This window comes from Apiotrichum porosum (assembly GCF_003942205.1).
Source record: "Apiotrichum porosum strain DSM 27194 chromosome Unknown scaffold_1, whole genome shotgun sequence".
Taxonomy (NCBI): domain Eukaryota; kingdom Fungi; phylum Basidiomycota; class Tremellomycetes; order Trichosporonales; family Trichosporonaceae; genus Apiotrichum; species Apiotrichum porosum.
Genome location: NW_021167108.1, coordinates 606,561 through 624,795, shown reverse-complemented (window position 1 = coordinate 624,795; position 18,235 = coordinate 606,561). Strand labels below are relative to the sequence as shown.

At 58.9% G+C, this 18,235-nt stretch overlaps 6 protein-coding genes across 6 annotated transcripts; 2 read left to right on the top strand and 4 right to left on the bottom strand.

The window, feature by feature from the left end:
- Nucleotides 1-252: 252 nt before the first annotated feature.
- On the top strand, nt 253-5,512 carry EHS24_000218 (uncharacterized protein; the record flags this gene model as incomplete). Its single annotated transcript, XM_028616053.1, has 7 exons — nt 253-325; nt 381-472; nt 519-578; nt 659-904; nt 942-1,799; nt 1,839-3,180; nt 3,219-5,512. The coding sequence occupies 7 exons, from the start codon at nt 253-255 to the stop codon at nt 5,510-5,512; spliced, it is 4,965 nt and encodes a 1,654-aa protein (XP_028479910.1).
- Nucleotides 5,513-5,764: 252 nt separating this feature from the next.
- On the bottom strand, nt 5,765-6,475 carry EHS24_000217 (uncharacterized protein; the record flags this gene model as incomplete). Its single annotated transcript, XM_028616052.1, has 1 exon — nt 5,765-6,475. One exon carries the CDS (start codon nt 6,473-6,475, stop codon nt 5,765-5,767), a length of 711 nt encoding a protein of 236 aa, XP_028479909.1.
- Nucleotides 6,476-6,891: 416 nt separating this feature from the next.
- GWT1 (Glucosaminyl phosphatidylinositol (GlcN-PI) nositol acylation protein) lies at nt 6,892-9,354 on the bottom strand (the record flags this gene model as incomplete). Its single annotated transcript, XM_028616051.1, has 5 exons — nt 6,892-7,047; nt 7,086-7,223; nt 7,552-8,138; nt 8,185-9,208; nt 9,262-9,354. 5 exons carry the CDS (start codon nt 9,352-9,354, stop codon nt 6,892-6,894), a joined length of 1,998 nt encoding a protein of 665 aa, XP_028479908.1.
- A 315-nt stretch (nt 9,355-9,669) lies between these two features.
- On the top strand, nt 9,670-10,633 carry GAR1 (H/ACA snoRNP pseudouridylase subunit; the record flags this gene model as incomplete). The annotated part of the gene is made up of 5 exons (XM_028616050.1): nt 9,670-9,739; nt 9,848-9,913; nt 9,968-10,252; nt 10,369-10,488; nt 10,539-10,633. The coding sequence occupies 5 exons, from the start codon at nt 9,670-9,672 to the stop codon at nt 10,631-10,633; spliced, it is 636 nt and encodes a 211-aa protein (XP_028479907.1).
- A 667-nt stretch (nt 10,634-11,300) lies between these two features.
- Nucleotides 11,301-12,670, bottom strand: EHS24_000214 (uncharacterized protein; the record flags this gene model as incomplete). The annotated part of the gene is made up of 6 exons (XM_028616049.1): nt 11,301-11,333; nt 11,382-11,456; nt 11,547-11,618; nt 11,690-11,715; nt 11,755-11,847; nt 12,166-12,670. The coding sequence occupies 6 exons, from the start codon at nt 12,668-12,670 to the stop codon at nt 11,301-11,303; spliced, it is 804 nt and encodes a 267-aa protein (XP_028479906.1).
- Nucleotides 12,671-12,710: 40 nt separating this feature from the next.
- On the bottom strand, nt 12,711-17,747 carry SDH1 (succinate dehydrogenase flavoprotein subunit; the record flags this gene model as incomplete). The annotated part of the gene is made up of 14 exons (XM_028616048.1): nt 12,711-12,957; nt 13,084-13,364; nt 13,433-13,496; nt 13,550-13,751; nt 13,998-14,045; nt 14,110-14,262; nt 14,606-14,891; nt 14,950-15,058; nt 15,196-15,214; nt 15,375-16,710; nt 16,812-17,067; nt 17,312-17,329; nt 17,413-17,453; nt 17,637-17,747. The coding sequence occupies 14 exons, from the start codon at nt 17,745-17,747 to the stop codon at nt 12,711-12,713; spliced, it is 3,171 nt and encodes a 1,056-aa protein (XP_028479905.1).
- Nucleotides 17,748-18,235: the final 488 nt, after the last annotated feature.

The window sequence follows — 18,235 nt, the reverse complement described above, 5'->3', positions numbered from 1 at the left end:
CATTAAATATATTGTTCCCAACGGTTTTCACACTCAGAAGTACTCAGAAGTATACGTACCCGAAAATGATTGTAGCTAGATGCTAGCCGTCGCCGTTGTAAAGAAGCACCTTGTTTTTGCGTCGTCCCTGTGAAATTGCTTCCGTCGTCAGCCAAGTGGGACCATAAACAACAAACATCACGCGCCTGATTTTAACCCCACACTTGACCCATCCCACCATCCCCAACACCATTCACGCAACAGCCCGCCAACATGGGCTCCATGTTTGGCAATGATGGGCTGGAGCGTATGAACAAGACGCTCAAGCAGCAACTGCAAGACAGAGGTGGGTCTCGGGCGAGAGGCCGCGATCAGGATCGCGCTGACACTTGGCAACCCAGACGCGCGATTGTCCGTGCTCGAGCGCAATCTGCGCGACAAGGAGGCCACACTACAGGAGAAGACTAAACAGTCAGACATTGAGTCGGGGAGGGTACGTGCATTCTGTTCTTTCCCAGTCGCTCATTCCCTTTTCCCAGGCTACCGACGCCGAAGAACGCGCAACCAAGGCGGAAGCAGCGCTCGAGCTGTCCACTCATGTAAGTGTCCTCAACCCCGCGTCTCTGCAACCATCCACATTTTCTCGTATATTGGCGTACACTCTTCTAATTTGTCGTAGGAACTGCAGCGCGCCAAGTTGAACGTGTCCAACCTGGAAGAGAGCCTGAGAGGCGAGCACAAGCGCCGGGACGAGTTGGACAGGGAGGTCAAACGTCTTGAATACGAGCTCCAGTACGGAGCAGCGGCTACGACGTCGTCGCAGGCGGTTGGCAACGACGAGAAGTTGCACGCGCGTATAAAGGTGCTGGAGACCGAGCTGCACCGCAAGGACAGCGAGCTGGCACAGACGCGCGCTGCGGTAGAAGTGAGTTGGTCTTCTATGCTCATCGAACTGACAACAGGCCAACAAGGCTCGCCAAGGCCCCGCGAACGACTTCTCAGCCCACGGTTCTCGTGGAGGTCGCCGTAGGGCGTCGTTCGTTAGCTCAGGCCAGGTCGCGGACCTCACCACCGAGCGCGACGCCGCAGCCGAAGCTGCGCGTACATCCCAAGCCGAAGTCGACACCATCAAGGCCCAGCGCGACCGGGCATACCTCGAGCGCGACAAGGCCGTCAATTCGCAGATGGCGACCGAGAAACGGACGAAGAAGGAAATCGAGATGCTCCAAGAGAAGATTGACGACCTGCGGTTCGAGCTGGATGACAGCGGCGGTGACTCGTCTGCTACCGACAAGATTCGTGCCGACCTCAAGACAGCCCAGGCCCACGTGAACGAATTGAAGGCATTGGTCGGCGAAAAGGACAAGGAGATTGAGCGACTGCAGTCTGCGCCTACTCCTGTCGTCGACCAAGAGGAGATTGGCTCACTCAAGCGTCAGATCACGGCCCTTGAGAGTGACCTCGAGGTTGCTCGTTCCGCCCCTACTCCGACAGCGGCCGCCCCTGGCACTTCCCACCTCCAGCGCGAGCTGAAATCGGCTCAGCGCCGTATCGAGCAGAAGGAACGGGAAGTGCAAGACCTGAAGAAGGACCTCCAGGAGGTCGAGGACGAGAACGACGCACTCCGTCAAGGAGGAGGTGCTGGCAGCAACAACGACGACGTCCGCGTCACTCAACTGCAAGATGATCTGTCGACGGCCCAGGACGCCCTCGCTGGCGAACGTTCTATCAAGGCCGAGCTCGAGATTCGCCTTACGCAAGCCACCGAAGAGGTGCAGAGTGCACAGGACGAGATCCGTACGCTCAAGGCGAGCATTGAGGTGAGTTCGGCGTCCCAGCCCGTTTTTCTGACACACCAGGCCATGTCAACCCAGCAGGAGGACGCTACTGCTCGACTTACACAGGCCCACGAGGCTGTTTCTCAAGCTCAGGCGCGTATGTCCGAGCTTGAGACTGCGTCTGGGACTGTCCAGAACCAGCTGGCCGACATGGAGACATCCCTCACCACTGCGCGTGAGAATGTGGCTGTTGTCGAAGGCGAACGCGACGCGTTCAAGAGTGAGCTTGAAACCAAGATGGCAGCACTCTCTGCCGCCCAGGAGGCTCACCAGAAGCTCTCTTTGGAGCTGGAGCGTCACACGGCCTCGTCCGGAGACACCGAGGAACTTCGCCGTCGTCTTGAGGAGAAGGAGCAGCACGCTGCCAACCTGGAAGAACAGCTGGCTTCCAGCGCCAAGTCTGAGACCGACCTTGCGTCTACTCGCCAGCAGCTCGAGAGGTCCCAAGACATGGTCGAGGCTCTCAAGACCGAGTTGATCGACATGGAGTCCCAGCTCAACGAGGAGCTCGATGAGGTTCGTGCCGAGCTGGCCGAGAAGGAGAAGCAGCTGGAGGTCGTCCGCGAGGATTTGACGCGAGCCGTCGCCGATCACCAAGCAACCCACTCCCACATCAAGGCTCTGGAAGAGGAAATTGCCTCTCGCGACGAGAATGCCGAAGAGCGCAACGCTGAGGCCGACAAGTCGGCCAAGGCTAAGGAGGAGGTCGACCTGCTCCGCTTTGAGCTCGACAATGCCAACGACGTCATGGCCAAGGCCGCTCATGAGGCCGCCGAGCGCAGCTCCACGATTGCTACATTGGAAGCCACTGTCTTGCAACTACAGGGAGACATGGCCGCACAGGTCTCTGAGCGCGCAAGCTTCGAGCAGATGAGCCACACGATCCAGCGTCTGCGCGCGGAACGGGATGAAATCCAAGGCCAGCTATCGTTTGTCACCCATGAACGTCACTTCCAGATCCAGGCTGCGACCGACGAGAAGTCGGCCGTGGAACGCGAGCTGCGCGACACTCTCGACTCTCTGCGCCAGAAGACTGCGCTCTACGACAACCTCAAGTCCCAGCAGGACGAGTTGGCCACGCGTGTGGCTGCCCTCCAGACCGAGGCGGCCGTCAGCACCACCCGTGTTACGTCTCTGGAGGACGAGCGTGAGGTCATGACCAAGGACGCTGCCGAGCTCGAGGACAAGACTGTCACATTGCGCAAGGGTCTCGAGGCTGCCGCCAAGCGCGCTGAAGAGGAGCGTACCAAACGTCGCGAGGCTGAGGACCGTGCCGAAGCTGCTGAGCTTGCCGTGCCCGCCAGTGAGGAGGAACGCAAGAAGCACCTCGACGAGCTCTATGCCCGTGTCCACAGGCGCGAACGTGAGTTTGATGTTTGTGCTCTCAGCTGACGACGACAGAACGCATCAAGAACATGTCGGCCGATTACAAGAAGCTCCAGGCCAACCACTCGTTAGCGGCTGAGGACCTGAAGGAGATGGGCGAGGAGTTGGAGGCTGCCCGCGCACAGAACATTGCGCTCGGAGAGCAAGTCCAGCGCGAGCGTCTGGAGCTGGACGACGCAAGACGCCAGCTCGCCGAGACGGAAGAGCGTGTCGCTGCCCTCAAGGAGCAGACCGCGGCTGTGTCCGACACTCTTAATCGCGACTATGACGACCTCAAGACCGAGAAGGACTCGCTTGCTGCCGCTCATGGCGTGCTGCAGGAGACGCATGCTGCTGTCTCTGCCGACCGGGACGCCCATGCCTCCCAGGCCCAGGCGACCATGGTCGAGCTCGAGGCAGCTCAGGCCCTCCTCACCGAGCAAAAGGCTCGCGTTGCAACTTTGGAAAACTCTCTCGCCACGGCCATTGAGGACGCTCGCACACTGGCCGCTTCCAACGACGTTCGCGACCTCGTGCTGGCTATTGCTGTCCAATTCCAGGCTGTTCGGGCTGCCACCGACCACGCCCATGTTTCGGAGGCCGCTATGCGGACTGCTTTGGCCAAGGTCGGCGCCCTGGAGGATGAGCAGGTTGTTCTGTTCGAGCAGGCATCGCAGGTCGGCAGGATTCGCGAGGAGCTCGAATCTGCGCGCGACGCTCTTTCTCTTGCCGAAGCACGCGGTGCCACCAGCGAGGAGCACGCTGCCAAGCTCCTCGAGAGCGAGGGAACCCGCGCCGAGCTTCAGCACCGCATTGACACACTCGAGACTGCTCTCGCCGAGGTTACGGACCAGTTCGTCGGAAAGGAGCAGGATCTCGCAGCGGCAAGGGATGAACACGAGACCGCCCTGGTCGACCTCGAGGACCAGCTGGAGAGCGCGGCGTCGACTGCCCAGCAGAACGCTGAGGATGCAGCTACCAAGCTCGCCACGGCGCAGAGCGAGATCGACAACCTCACTGCATCTGTGGCAGAGATTACCACGGCTCTTGAATCTGCCCAGGAGGACCTCAAGGCTGTCCGGGAGGACCTCGATCGTGTCTCCTCGGATGCAACCACTGCGGAAGGCTCGATCGCCACGCTCCGCGCCGACGTCGCACGTCTCGAATCCGAACTCGCCACCATGACGGCTGAGAGGGACGACCACTTGGCGCGTGCTGATGAGCTGGTCTCGGAACTGTCGCTAGCCAAGGCGGACCAGGCAGCACTGGCAACTCAGCTCGACGACGTTACTGCGTCGCTGGACGCCATGATGGCAACTGAGGCGTCTCTCCGTGCCGAGCTGGAAACCGCCAACGCAGCACTCGAGGAGCAGACTCAGGCCGCCATCGAGGCCAGGACTGCTGCTGAGGTGGCAGAACGCGAGGCCAAGTCTGTGTCGTCCCACTTCCGCTTCATGGAGAAGCAAAAGGACGAGCTGAGCGCACGCGTCACTGCCCTTCGTGAAGAACTCGCAACCGCTCAAGCTGCCGCCGAGTCGGCTAACGCGGGCAATGAAGGCTCTACCGCCGAACTTTCTCGACTGGTCCAGGAGAACAAGGCTCTCCAGCAACAAGTTTCCGAGCTGCAAGAGGACCTTGAACGCGCCACCGACTCGCTCACGTACAAGACAAACGAGGTCGACGAGGCCGATGACCGGGCACTCGAACTCAACAAGGAAATCACTCGTCTGCGCAAGCGTGCCGACAAACTCGACCGCCAGAACAAGGCGATCACGACCGAGCTGGAGACTATGCGCAACACCATGCAAAACACTAGCCCACCTCGCAAGAGTGCTGCTGCCATGGCACCACCGCCTGTCCCCGCTACTCTGCCGGCCATCACCGTGGCTCCCCCTGCACCCGAGCCCTCACCTGCTCGCGTCTCGCTCGCTGCCGCAACAGCCGGTACTCCCGCCCGCTCGTTCAACGTCTTTTCGGGTACCCCTTCCCAAGATCAGCACCAGGTCCGCGCTCCTAACTCTGGGACCAAGCGTGCGCGCGAAGACGACGATGACGAGCGCCACAACTCTGTCGAGGCGCGCGTCCAGCCCGGTCCTGGCCACAAGGTCGGTCGGTCACCATTCGCAAGCCGTGGAAACGAGGGCCACCACCGCGTCGAGCGTCCGCTCTCCGCCAAGAAGAGCAGTACCACGGCTGAGCGCATGTTTGCAGCACACAAGGCCGCTGTGCACGCGCAAAAGTCGGCCACGCCCGGTGACAAGGGTAGCGAGAATGACAGGGGAGAGGTGCGCAGTGCTTTTGCCCCAGGCAACAATGCGTTTGCCCAGTAATTGTGTATAGACGAGGGTGTGCGCGGTCGTTTTCTCCCCCCCCTTTCAGTTTGGACTTTACCATTTATACGTAACCTGTATCAGTAAGAGAATGCACTTGTCGAAAGAGAGAGGCGTGGTTTGCTTGATTCATGCGGTGTATATATACAAAACAACTTTGTTCCTCTATGCTCGTCGCTCCGTGATGTTCTGGGTACTGCGACTCGACCGCGATTCTTCCCCCGATCCCCTTGTTATCACAATCACTTATACCTAGCCAGTGTAGGTTTCGCGGCGGAAGTGGTAGTCGACGTTGCGCATCACTTTGTGCGCCTTCATCTCGCCGGGGGTGAAGACACGCTCATTCTTGTCGTTGTACTCAACCACGGCGTTGGCGGGGACGCTGTAGTAGGAGACGCTCTTGCACTTGTCGTAAGGGAGTGAGAGTTTTGACGTCACGTACTGGACGTAGAGCTCCTCCACGGGGAGACCGTTTGCGGCGTAATTGTGGATGTTGTCCAGGGCGGCCATCTCCACCATGTGGTCACCGATGAGCTCGATGTTGTAAACGGCGTCGGGGTCCTGGACGTCGCGGTAAATGACGATCTGGCGTGGGACGTTGCAGAGTGGCACTCCGACGGTGACGTACACACCGTCGTGGATGATGAGGCCGGGGGTCCAGCGGTCGAGGACGAGAAACATGACAGAGGACAAGCGGATGCTTATGACCCTTTTATGCCACGGACGTGTCATCGGTTGGCTGCATGAGACAGCGAGGGTCGAGGTGTTGCTGAAGATGTGACTTAGAAGATCAAAGGCCGTGTTGACCTGGTCGGTCAGACGGCGTCGCTCGGCGCGGCCGAAGCGGCTTTTGGATCCAAAAGCGATGAGGTCGTTGGCGACGCCGACGCCGAGGTTGAGGCGCATCAGCATGGGGTCGGTGGTCATGTTCCCGGCACGGAGAGCGAGGTCGAGGAAGTCCATGAGGCCGCCAACTGGTTCGACCCAGTCCTGAAGCCTTTGACAAAATGCACTAGGACTCCGTGAAATTGTTTTCGAGCGCGGACGACGACCGGAGGGGGGAGGGGGACTGCGCCAGCGAAGACGAGCTCGTCGTAGCATTCGCGGGCGGCGTTCTACTTATCGTTGAATCCCCGGCCTGGCAGAGCGTCGAGCGCACTTCGGATGTGCGCTTCCCTTCTTTGTTTTGGGCGGCGGGGTGACCGGCATACACGATATCTGGGTGCCTCTGATGGGGCCGCGTCCCTGTCTGTGCAGAGAGCGATTTTCAAGTACGCCGTCGAGCCGTCTTCGACATAGCCGCCGATTGATGCCAACTCGGGCGCCGTCGGCACCGGTCCATCGCCTTGCATACGGACAAGGAAGACAGGGTTCATATACTACTCGAAAACGCCAGTGAACAGAACTTGACGGGCATGGTCCTCGTTGTCAAACAGGATCAGACCTTCCATGACGTCGCGCCAGACGCCGTTGGTGGTAGCTTCATCGAGGATATTGTCGTAAACGATCTCGAAATCTTGCTTGAGGGCGACGAGCTGGTCGAGGGTGAGCTCGTCGCGGTCAGGGGGGCGACAGCAAGCTGGGGGTCGGTGGGGCCGCGGCCACCACCGGAGTGAGAGCAGTCAGACGACCCCAGACCCTCGCTCTCGCTCTCGCTGTCCGAGAGGAAAACGACGTTGAGCTCGTCCTGAAGGAACGACCAGTCGTCCGGCTGATAGCATGAGTCAGTGGAGGGGTACGCGTGGATGACGTGTTGGTGGTGGTCGGAAATCGCCGACGGTTGGCTGCGGCCACGGGCCGACTCGTAATACAGCTCTTGCAGCGCGACTCAAAAGCGGGTTAGAGTGAGAGCAGCAGAGGAAGGGTTGAAGAGGTGACCAAGGTATATCTCCACGTATGCAAACTTACAAGGCTGGTGGTGTGCGGGTCCAATTCCATGTAAGTACTGCATCACTCGTTCGGCTCTATATCCTAATCTTCAACTTCCTAATCGCCAATGCCAGTGCACAGGTTCCCGCCGAATAGAGGGTGAGGACCACCATGGCAGTAGCTGTGCTCGCATACATGGTCTGGACAGTGACGTTGACGAGACCCGTGAGGAGGTTTGACGCGAGGAACACTGCCAGGCCGTTGGCATTGATCGCATCCAAGAGTGGTGGGCAGGGAGGGGACGCGGGTTCGCGCACGTCAAAGAACCACAGCTCGACTGCTAGGTAGCCCGCAAGGTAAGACGTGTTGTACGCCACAACCCAGAGGACATAGGAAAAGTTGGCGAACCGACGGGACACTTCGATGCCCAGGAGGTTTGCCAGGCCAAGAGCGGCCCAGCACGCAGCTGCGTAAGCGGCCAGCTCGAGAGCGAGTTCAGTGCGGCGCTTGTCCTTTTGGTTGGCACGGGCCTGGGCCGAGGCGCTGAGACTCGGGCCCTGGCCCTCTTCTGGGGAGCGAGGGGGCGCCACTTTGGTGGCACGGAGCACATGCTCGCCCGCGCTGAGGCCAAGGAGGAAAATGGCAAGGTAGCCTGGCAACGACGCCAGACCTTCCTTGTTCTCACCCAAAAGGCCAGGGCGGAGTGGGGAGAGCAGGAAGTCTTGCAGAGATGTGTATGAGAGAATCAACTGGAAGACTGGACATGTTCAGCTCATACACGGGAGCAAAAGCTGATTACTTACCAAAGGCAATACCCAAGGCAAGAGTATGCCACCTAACCGCCTTGCGCAACGGCAGAAGCATGCTCGCAAGTGCGGGGACGAGACCAAGGGTGAAGAAGAAGTTCCAGTGAACGCCATACTCGGTGACGTGCTCCGGGTACTCGACACCTTTAACCATGAGCAGACGGACAAACCCGAGAGCAAGAATGGGTAGAGCCTTGCGGAGTCCACTAAGAGCAGTTCTGAGCGGGCTGTTCGCTGCTAGTGATGCTGCAGCTGGTGCAAACGCCTTGGAGCTAACGATGCCAAGGGAGAACACAAAGCTGCCGACACCCACATCCATCAGACCCGTACCAAAGTTCTCGCACTTGCCGAGCACGCGAGGGAAGATGGAAAAGTCGACGGCCAGGATGCAGTGCACAGTCATAACCATCATGTGCGCGCGGTAGACGGTGAGGAAGGGAAGGTGGTTGCGTGGTGATGTGTCGACGATAAGGGGTCGGTTGCGGCGACGAGGCGATGCCGATGACCTGCTGTCCGTTTCCTTGGCATTGAAGGGCCGCTTGTTGGCAGGTGGAGATGTGGGTGGCGAGGCGCCAATATCGATGGTGTGTGCGCTTGTAGGCGCGGGAGACAGCCGACGGCGGCTGGATTGTCCTGGCCCCAAGCTCGTGGGGGAAGACAACGCAGAAGACAGGCTCTGCTCACTGCGTGTGCGTTCGAGCTCGACACGCTCTTTCTCGCGCACCTCTGCGACGACCTCGGAGGGCAGTTTAACGGTCAACCCTGGGCGTGGAGCACGTGACAGAATAGGAGCGTCGTCCTCACTGTCGCTCTCATTCAACCACTGGCCGGTTGACTTGGCGACTGGCTGAGCACGTTCCAAGCCGACGACCCCCGCAATCGCCACGAGGACAGCGCTAAGAATCATGGGTGCCTCGGCAAATACAGTTACTCCCAGGAGGAGGGGAAACACCATGGTCATGTAGTCGACCAGTGGTGACTGCACGCGCCGCGACACGGCGGCGTAGACGGCATATGCTGTCTGGGGTGTATGGTCAGTGCAGAGCAGAGTGGTCGTGAGCGAGCCATACGCACCAAAGCACTCAGGCTGATTGCGTTGATATAGTGGACCGAGCTTCCTGGATTGTCGGCCACAAAGGCCTCCTTGGCGGCCTTGTAGTCTGACATGAAAGTGGTTGTCCACCAAAGAGTCTGAGAGTAGAGTGAGTAGGTCCATCGATCCCGAGATCCACAGAAACGAAGTCGCGTCGCGCGATGGGCCCGCGTCGGTATTACGTCACAGCTACACGTGACAAGCACGTGTCCCCCGCATTTCCCCGCGTTGCCACACGTCTATTCCCGCAATCTCCGCCCACCGCTGAATTTCAGAGTTCGTAGTGTCCACTCTGACCGGCACGCCAGGACGAGCAGTAGTAGTGAGCAGCTTCAACGGCCTCAGCCTCAAGCTACACCCCCTTACACACCTCGACAACAACAACAACAATGTCGCGCGGCGGATTCTCCAGGGGCGGCGGCGGCGGCGGTGGCCGTGGCGGTGGTTTCTCCCGTGGCGGTAAGTTGAGCCGCCTTTGCTGTTGGGAACACCGACAGCAGCCTCTCGGAACATGAGGCACCGAGGTCGACCGTTTGAACTTTGTGAACATGGTGCTGATAGCGTTAGGTGGCCGCGGTGGTGGTCGCGGTGGCTACGGCGGTGCTTCGTACGGTCCTCCCGACACTGTCCTTCGTAAGTTGCAGCTCGTTGGCAGCTGTCGAACGGTGATGCTAACCGGATCTCCAGCTATCGGTGCTTTCCAGCACTCGTGCGAGGAGGAGATGGTCTGCGCTCTCACCGAGCCTACCAAGGTCCCTTACTTCAACGCTCCCATCTACCTGCAGAACAAGACCCAGATCGGCAAGGTCGACGAGATCCTTGGCCCTATCAACGAGGTCTTCTTCACTGTCAAGATGGAGCAGGGCATGCTCGCCTCGTCGTTCAAGAAGGACGACAAGGTCTACATTGGCGGCGACAAGCTTCTCCCAATAGAGCGATTCCTCCCCAAGCCCAAGACCCCCGGAGCTAAGCGTGAGTGCAGATGGAGCTCTGAGCTCTATGTCATGTTGCTTCCACTGACGCAACTCCCTCTCAATTCTCTCCCGTGTTCGGAAATTTCAACATATCTTTCGTCGTCGTCCAAACAGCCGAGAAGTCTGCTCGTGGAGGCGCTCGTGGTGGTGCTCGTGGCGGCCGTGGTGCTCCTCGCGGCGGCAGGGGTGGATTCAGCTCGCGTGGAGGTGCTGGCGGCCGTGGAGGCTTCTCTGGTAAGAATCACCGCTACACATAACAACAGGCAGCTGACATCGTTCTCAAGGTGGTCGCGGCGGCGGTTTCGGCGGCAGGGGCGGCGCTGGCGGTCGCGGCGGTTCGCGTGGAGGCTTCTCGAGCCGTGGCCGTGGTGGTTACTAGATCTTGGCCTAGTTGCTCTGTCCTCGGTCTTGGCTGTAGAAGTATGATGTACATTATACCCGGCAGAAGGAGGCAAGTCTCCAGTTTTCGGTTATTTGGGTAACCTTTGATCCCATGCCTCACAGTGGTACTCTTGCCCCACGAGCTAGGTTACACTGTGTAGACGCAGGCAACGAGTAACGTAACTAGGGTGTTTTCGTCAGAAAGAATTCCATTCTCGCCTGGCAAAAAATTGCCCCCCCTACCACCAAGCGTGAAGCGTAAAATCATTGCCCCCCTCGTGGCCTGCGACCGTTAACATTGTAAGCTGGACCTTCATCTACGTCACTACACCGCTCCTCTCATACATGTTCATTTTTGTGTTGCAGCTGCACACGGCGCACGGCCTTACCCTATGCTATTATGCGCACTATTTTCTACTGCAGCGAGGTCTCCCCGTCCAGCGGCAAACCTACAGCTGGGGCCCCGTTGACGACCTCCACTTTAAACGTCCACTTGCACGCACTTTGCACCACCCACACGTCTTCCCTCCCCCGTCTTCCCTTGCCCGTCTTCCCTCCCCAACCACCATAGGGGCTGTAGACTCTGTGGATCTGTGGGGTGGAGAGTCATTCGGGCATGGCCAAGGAGACAACCCATTAGTTACGACATGTAGATGCATGACCTCCTACTGAACAACCTTGTCTCCCTTGCTCGTGCTCTGGCACTGTCAGTTGTGTCACAGGAACAGACAGGATTAACAACTCACCTGGACCATGTCCTTCTTGTCTGCGGAGTGCTTGATCTCCTTCTTGGAGGCGTCCTTGCCCGAAATCTTGAGGGGCTGGTTCTGTCAGTGAGTCGCCCACTCGAGGATGCCTCACAAGCACCACACCGTGTGGCTGGCACTGAAAGAGACACAACTGGCACTCACCTCTGTCTCCTCGGGCTTGTCAGTCAACTTGAGCTTGCTGTCGAGGACGGTCTTGTTCTTGTCGTTGGCGACCTGGCATTGTGTCAGACGGGGTGCCGCTCGAATGTACATATCTGTTACTAACCTCGACAGAAATCTTTCACGACTAGCTGAGGGTACTGCGTTGACCCTGGTATTGTCAGGTTGAGATTCACAAATGGAGACTTACGGCAGCTCAAGCCATCGCCGGGGTTTGTCCTTCCGGGGATCGTGTCGCCGTGTACTGCCTGGAAGTCCGGGTTGGCAGCGCGGTTGTCGAGGACTACCTGTCGCCTCGCGGCACCGTTTCGCTTCTTGTTCTCATTTTTTTTCTTTCCTCTTGTCTTCTGGGAGGTTGTGATAGAGCGCCAAGTTGTATTTGTTGATCTCCACACGTTCTGTAGGCGTGAATGCTTTCCATCGCGCAACGTAACTGTCGTGGAGACGGGACTGGTTGCGCTTGTCGGCGGCAACCCTCCGAGCACGCCTGTCTGCGCTGGTCATGGTAGGCATGCCGGGCGGACGCTTGCTGAACGGCGAGTGGTTATTGCCGCCGGCGTAATTGTAGATGTCGCTCGCCATCAGGGACGCGTGGTCTCACTGTTCGCCGATACATGTGCCGAGCCAATGTGTGATGAGGCCTCGGCGAAGTGGACGAGGAGGCCGTCCAGCACATTCTCGGCCGGCGTGGACGGCTCCGGTACGATAACCGTGCCGGTAAACTGGAGGTCGGTAAACTCGTCGGCTGCCTTGGCGTAGCTCTGCCAAATCCCCATTCCCGCCACCCCGTTCCTCGAATCGGATTCGTGTTGCGTGCGACGGCTGCGAGGTTGGCGCGTATGACCGCTGTAAACGAGGTCAGCCGGAGTGGTGTCCTCGCGATCCTCTCGCAGAGCAATCTTGAGGTAGGCCAGGAATGCCGACTCGTCGTAGCCGCCAGTAGCAGCGAGCTCGGGAGCGGTGGGCATTGAGCCGTCCAGGGACCGCACGAGCAGGGCGAGGAGGGCGGGATTGATATGCTCAGCGAATGCGCTGAACAACAGGCGACGCGAGTGGGCCTCGCCATTGAACATCGAGCCACCAGTAAGCACGTCATGCCAGCCCATGTTGGTGGCATAATCGTCAAGGACAATATCGTACACCCTGTCAAATGTCTCGCGCAGAGCGACCAGCTGTCGTGGTGAGGTCGTCCGGGACAATCGGAGTAGCGAGGGGGACGGGGTCAGCAGCGGTGGATTCCAGGCGACGACGTTTGGAGGGACGGCGTTCGTGGCGGCTGAAGTCGTCGCTCTGGCAAGAGTGCGCGTCATCCTCGTCCTCGGTGTCGGTGATCTCAAAGACGTTGCTCTCCCCGTCGAAGAAAGCTTGGAGGTCGTAATCGTGACGATCGATACTGGGGTCCGTTCAGCGGAGGAGAGCGGTGACGTCGGCTTCGGCCTCTGGAGGAATGGCGGTGGGACCCCACTGCTCATCGACGGCACGGACAGACTCGAAGTGAGCTGCGTGGCGCGCAACCCACAGAGGGAAGGAAGAGGGGGAAGGAGCGAAGCCGAGGTTCTCGGGACGGTAATCGTCGACACCGTGAGGCATGACAACCATCAAGTCCCTTCCGTAAGCGACGCCAGCGGCGAGGAGCATCGCGAGGTCGCCCCACTCGCCGTCCTGGCGGATCCGCACGAGGTAGTCGGCGACGGTCTCGGCGGGAAGGAGCTCAAAGTAGGGCTGGAATAGGGCCACGTCCGCCTCGATCACCGCAATGGCGGCATTGCGCACCTCGGCGTGGCGCTCCTGGTTGCCGTGCTGCTGGTCAGCTAGTGAGCGGGGGAGACAGTTGCCATCAGCGCGGATGTCGCGGAGAATGAGATGACCCGCCGCCAGTCTGCGATACGGGCATGTTCCAGGTCAGAGTCATCCTCTTGCGCCCCAGAGTCGCTGCAATGTCAGCTTCAGTTCATGTGGCCGACACGTTGTGACATGATACATACGGGCTCTGGTCGGCGGATAAGACACCGAGTGCCGGGGTCGAGATAGTTGGAGTTGGGGCGGACGTGGAAACATATGAGAAGGGAAGAGGCGAAACTGCGGGGTGGAGAAGGTCGAAAGTGTTGAAGTTGGTGGTGCAGTGAACGAAGGGTGATGCCCAAAGGGCGAGGAGGATCCAGATCACGATCCAAATTGTGTGGATGGCTGAAAGGGTGACGATAAATAAAATAGAGCAAGTATGAGAAAAGGGAAGACGCAGTGGAGGCCAGAGGGAAGGCAGCATCGTACAGAGGGAAGGCAGCGGCGTACAGAGGATCAAAGGATCAGAGGATCAGAGGATCAGAGGATCAAAGGATCAGAGGAAAGCCGCCGATCCTACAAGAGAAACCCATAACGCTTTATGTAGTGGGTCTTGTAGACCTTCTCCGCCTAAAAGCCAAAGGAACTTACCTCGTTCATGATCCTCCGAGCTCTCGCCATGGCGCGCATTGCGTTGAGCTGCTCAGCTTTGGTAATGGGGGGCCTTGGTGTCAGTATCGAATATCTTTTGATCTTGACGTACTTTGGTTTTCAGCTCCATTGCCACCCTGTTGATGCTCCAGTAGACGGCTGCCTTCAGGTGGACAGACGCCGCGGTCTTGCGGAGCGATCCGACGGAAATAATCGACGCGCACACTCGCGTACTTGGCTGACTCTGATGGTGTCAGCATGGCACCTGCGGGCATGAATAGACAAATGGGCAAAGCAGTCCAGAGATGCAGAGAGGGAAAACACCTCTTATATAATGATCTGAGGGAAGGGCGCGTGCAGAGGGAAGAAGGAAGGCGACGATTGTGTAACCAAAGGAAGGGGCGCAACGACGAGGTGCGCCCCCCAGGTGGACAGCCAAAGTGGAGGCAATTTCAGGGTAAATATGGGGTCCCCTAACCTGAAAAAGCATCCGTCGTCTTTACACGAGTCACGTAATAGGCTGAGTGTGGCGTTTGGCGCCACAAATCTCCACAACCTCTTACACCCCAGGTCGTGTTCAACCACTCGCTGGACCATTGCTCACGCACTTAAGCTTCGAGCATCCCCAAACTGCACCAGCGGAATGCGGTCGTGGCCTGAACTAATGATATGAAGCCAGAAACGTGCGACGGGATCAAATTGGATCATAATTTTAGTTTGCATGTCTGCACTCTTCTCCGCTCCATCTGCAGATGTTTTCATCTGCTGTGAAGCTAACCGATGCTCCTGGTCTCGTCTGTCGATCCCTAGTACACTCTCTTGAAGGGAGGAACATACTTTCAAGGCGTTAGCTACAGTTCTCTGTTGGCTCGCAATGTCTCTTGGCCCATGTCTCTTGGCCAGCGTCTCTTGACCATCGTCTCTTGACCAGCGTCTCTCTTTGGACACTCACCTTGCACTCGTTCTCGTCAAGGGTGTTGTTAATGACGCTGCGGTACTGCAGCTCGACCTCGGGCGACTCGATGTCACGCTGGAACGAAAGCGTGTGCTTCTGCCAGTTCCTGTTGGGTCGAGTTAGCATTGTTGTGAAGTTACATGGAGAGAAGGGAGGATCAATGGACCCGTCACACTCATTCCAGCAGATCCAGCAGATCCAACAGATCTCTTTCCACAGCTTTGTCCTGGCTTGGGTACTCACTCGTCGTCACGGTCGGGGACTGAGAAGGTCAGCGTCCATCACAGGGGGGGGGGGGCAAGTCGGAGGCAAGTCGGAAGCCAGTCGCAACCGTCGGGAGTTTGTCTCAAACACCCCTCCGCGCGTTCTGCTCTAACTTTCGCAATTCTTGCTCGTTCTCCACCATTTTTGATTCAACTCACAGTCCTCACGCGCGTGCGCTCCACGCGACTCCTTACGAGCACTGGCAGAAACCACTGTCTGTATAGCGCACTGCTGAATGTTACGGAGCTCAAGGGCCTCGATGAGGTCTGAATTCCACACAAGTGAGCGGTCCTTGATACCAATCTGGTCGTAGGTCTTGTAGACCTCGGACATTCCACGGACACCGTCGTCGAGGGACGACTGGGTGCGGAAGACGGCGGCGTCGTTCTGCATGGTCTTCTGCATCTTGAGACGGATCTCCGAGGTGTGGAGGGGACCGTCCGAGGTGCGGATCTTCTCGAGGTTGGCGATAGAGGCCTTGCCAAGCTCCTCGTTGAAGGGCTTGTGGGGGGTGTTGGGGGCAAGGGTCTCCTTGATGTGGTTGGCGCAAGCACGGCCAAAGACGACAATGTCGAGGAGCGAGTTGGCACCGAGACGGTTGGCGCCGTGGACGGAGACACAGGCGGCCTCACCGGCGGCGTAGAGACCGGGGACGACCTTGTCCTTGCCAGTCTCGTCGACGGTGATGACCTCACCGGTCCACTTGGTGGGGATACCACCCATGTTGTAGTGGACGGTGGGGAGGACGGGGATGGGCTCCTTGGTGACGTCGACACCGGCGAAGATGGCGGCGGTCTCCGAGATACCGGGGAGACGCTCGTGGAGGATGGCGGGGGGAAGGTGCGAGAGCTGGAGGTAGATGTGGTCGGCCTCGGGGCCGACACCACGGCCCTCACGGATCTCGAGGGTCATCGAACGCGAGACGACGTCACGCGAGGCGAGGTCCTTGGCGGTGGGGGCGTAACGCTCCATGAAGCGCTCACCCTTCGAGTTGAGGAGGTAACCACCCTCACCACGGGCACCCTCAGTGATGAGACAGCCCGAGCCGTAGATACCCGAGGGGTGGAACTGGACGAACTCGAGGTCCTGGAGGGGGAGGCCGGCACGGACAACCATGGCGTTACCGTCACCCGAGCAGGTGTGGGCCGAAGTGCACGAGAAGTAGGCACGACCGTAGCCGCCAGTAGCAAGAACAGTCTTGTGCGAGCGGAAGCGGTGGAGGGTGCCGTCCTCCATGTTCATGGCAATGACACCAACACACTCGCCGTCCTGCATGAGGAGGTCCATGGCAAAGTACTCAATGAAGAAGTTGGTGTTGTGGCGGAGCGACTGGCCGTAAAGGGTGTGGAGAAGCGCGTGGCCGGTACGGTCGGCAGCGGCGGCGCAACGGTAGGCCTGGCCACCCTTACCGAAGTTGAGCGACTGACCACCGAAAGCACGCTGGTAGATCTTGCCCTCCTTGGTACGCGAGAAGGGGACACCGTAGTGCTCAAGCTAAGGAGGAGGGATTGTCAGTTTTCTAATTTTCTAATGATTTGTCGAGCGTCCCGACGGTCGGGACGGTTTTTTATTTTCATTCCAAAACTATTACTAACCTCAATGACGGTCGAGGGAGCCTCACGACACATGTAGTGGATAGCGTCCTGGTCACCGAGCCAGTCCGAACCCTTGACAGTGTCGTACATGTGCCACCTCCAGTCGTCCTCGGTCATGTTGCCGAGAGCGGCGTTGATACCACCCTGGGCAGCGACAGTGTGCGAACGAGTGGGGAAGAGCTTGGTGATACAGGCGGTCTTGAGGCCAGCCTCGGCAAGACCGAAGGCGGCACGGAGACCGGCACCACCAGCACCGCTGAACGGCAGCGTCAGTATAACGATGGCTTTCTATGGGGCATGGTCTCTTGGTTTGGACTCGGAATTGCGATTGCGGATGCCGCGCACCGGACGGGCATACTCGGGCTGCTGTCTGTCCGCAGCAAGCCGCGTGCCGGACCGACGCAACTCCACCATGCACGCAGCGACCCGCAAACAACGCGCATGCGATGCAGCCCTCGATACCATTCCAACCATGCACACCAGCATGCAGCAGTACTCACACGACAACGGCATCGAACCTGGAGTGTAGTGTCAGCAGATCGTCGGACAAATTGATTGGCGCACACGGCCGTGCCGGCGCCGGGGAAACAAAGACACTCACTCGTGGTCAATGACGGGGTAGCCCTTGTGCTGGCCAAAGTTCTAAACGGCGGGTCAGTACTTGTGTGCATGCACGAAAACACAGAAAGAGATGTGGCAGAGGGCGATGCAAACAGCGATGGACGATGCTGGGGCGTGCATGAATTGACGTCTGTGTTTGGCGTTGGCTCTCCCTGTGGAGCTTGGCTGGCCCATTCTGCATCTCTTTCCGGCTGGGACACTAACCGTAGCCTCCTGGGCACGCTGGGTCTGCGAGGCGACGACGTAGTTGCGCGCGTTGCGGAGCGCGGCGGCGGCGGGGGAGGGGCGCGCGAGGCTGCGCGAAAGGCGCATCATCTTTGCTAGAGGTGTGAAGGGGGGGGGAGTGGTGAGGTGGGAGTAGGAGTGTGAGTACAGGAAAAGTGCGAGTGAGGTGTGGGTTGCGCGGGGAGAGGCCATGCAGCAGGGCGACCAGGGCGGACACAACTCGTGACATTGGAACGCGCAATGGTTGGCTGAGCACGCTGCCTGCCGTCTTCCGGTCGTACCCGAGCAGTGAACCGACAAGTCCGAAGGTCGCCGCACCATTTCGAACGCCAGTCTCCGCCCGGAAGCTTTTGAAGGGGGAAACCGTGGGCCCCTCACGTCAGCCATCGATCCGGTCGTAGGACTTTCCGGCCCCGTCGCCTGCGCCCAGGGTGTGTGTGCTCGCAGCGCTCGCTCGACGCTCTATGCATGCTACTACTGGGGGTGGATACAAAGCCGGCAGCCCCCACAGGGTGAGGGCCAATACACAGGACGTATGTGCTGTCACACACATCCGACAAATCAAGGATCAACACAAG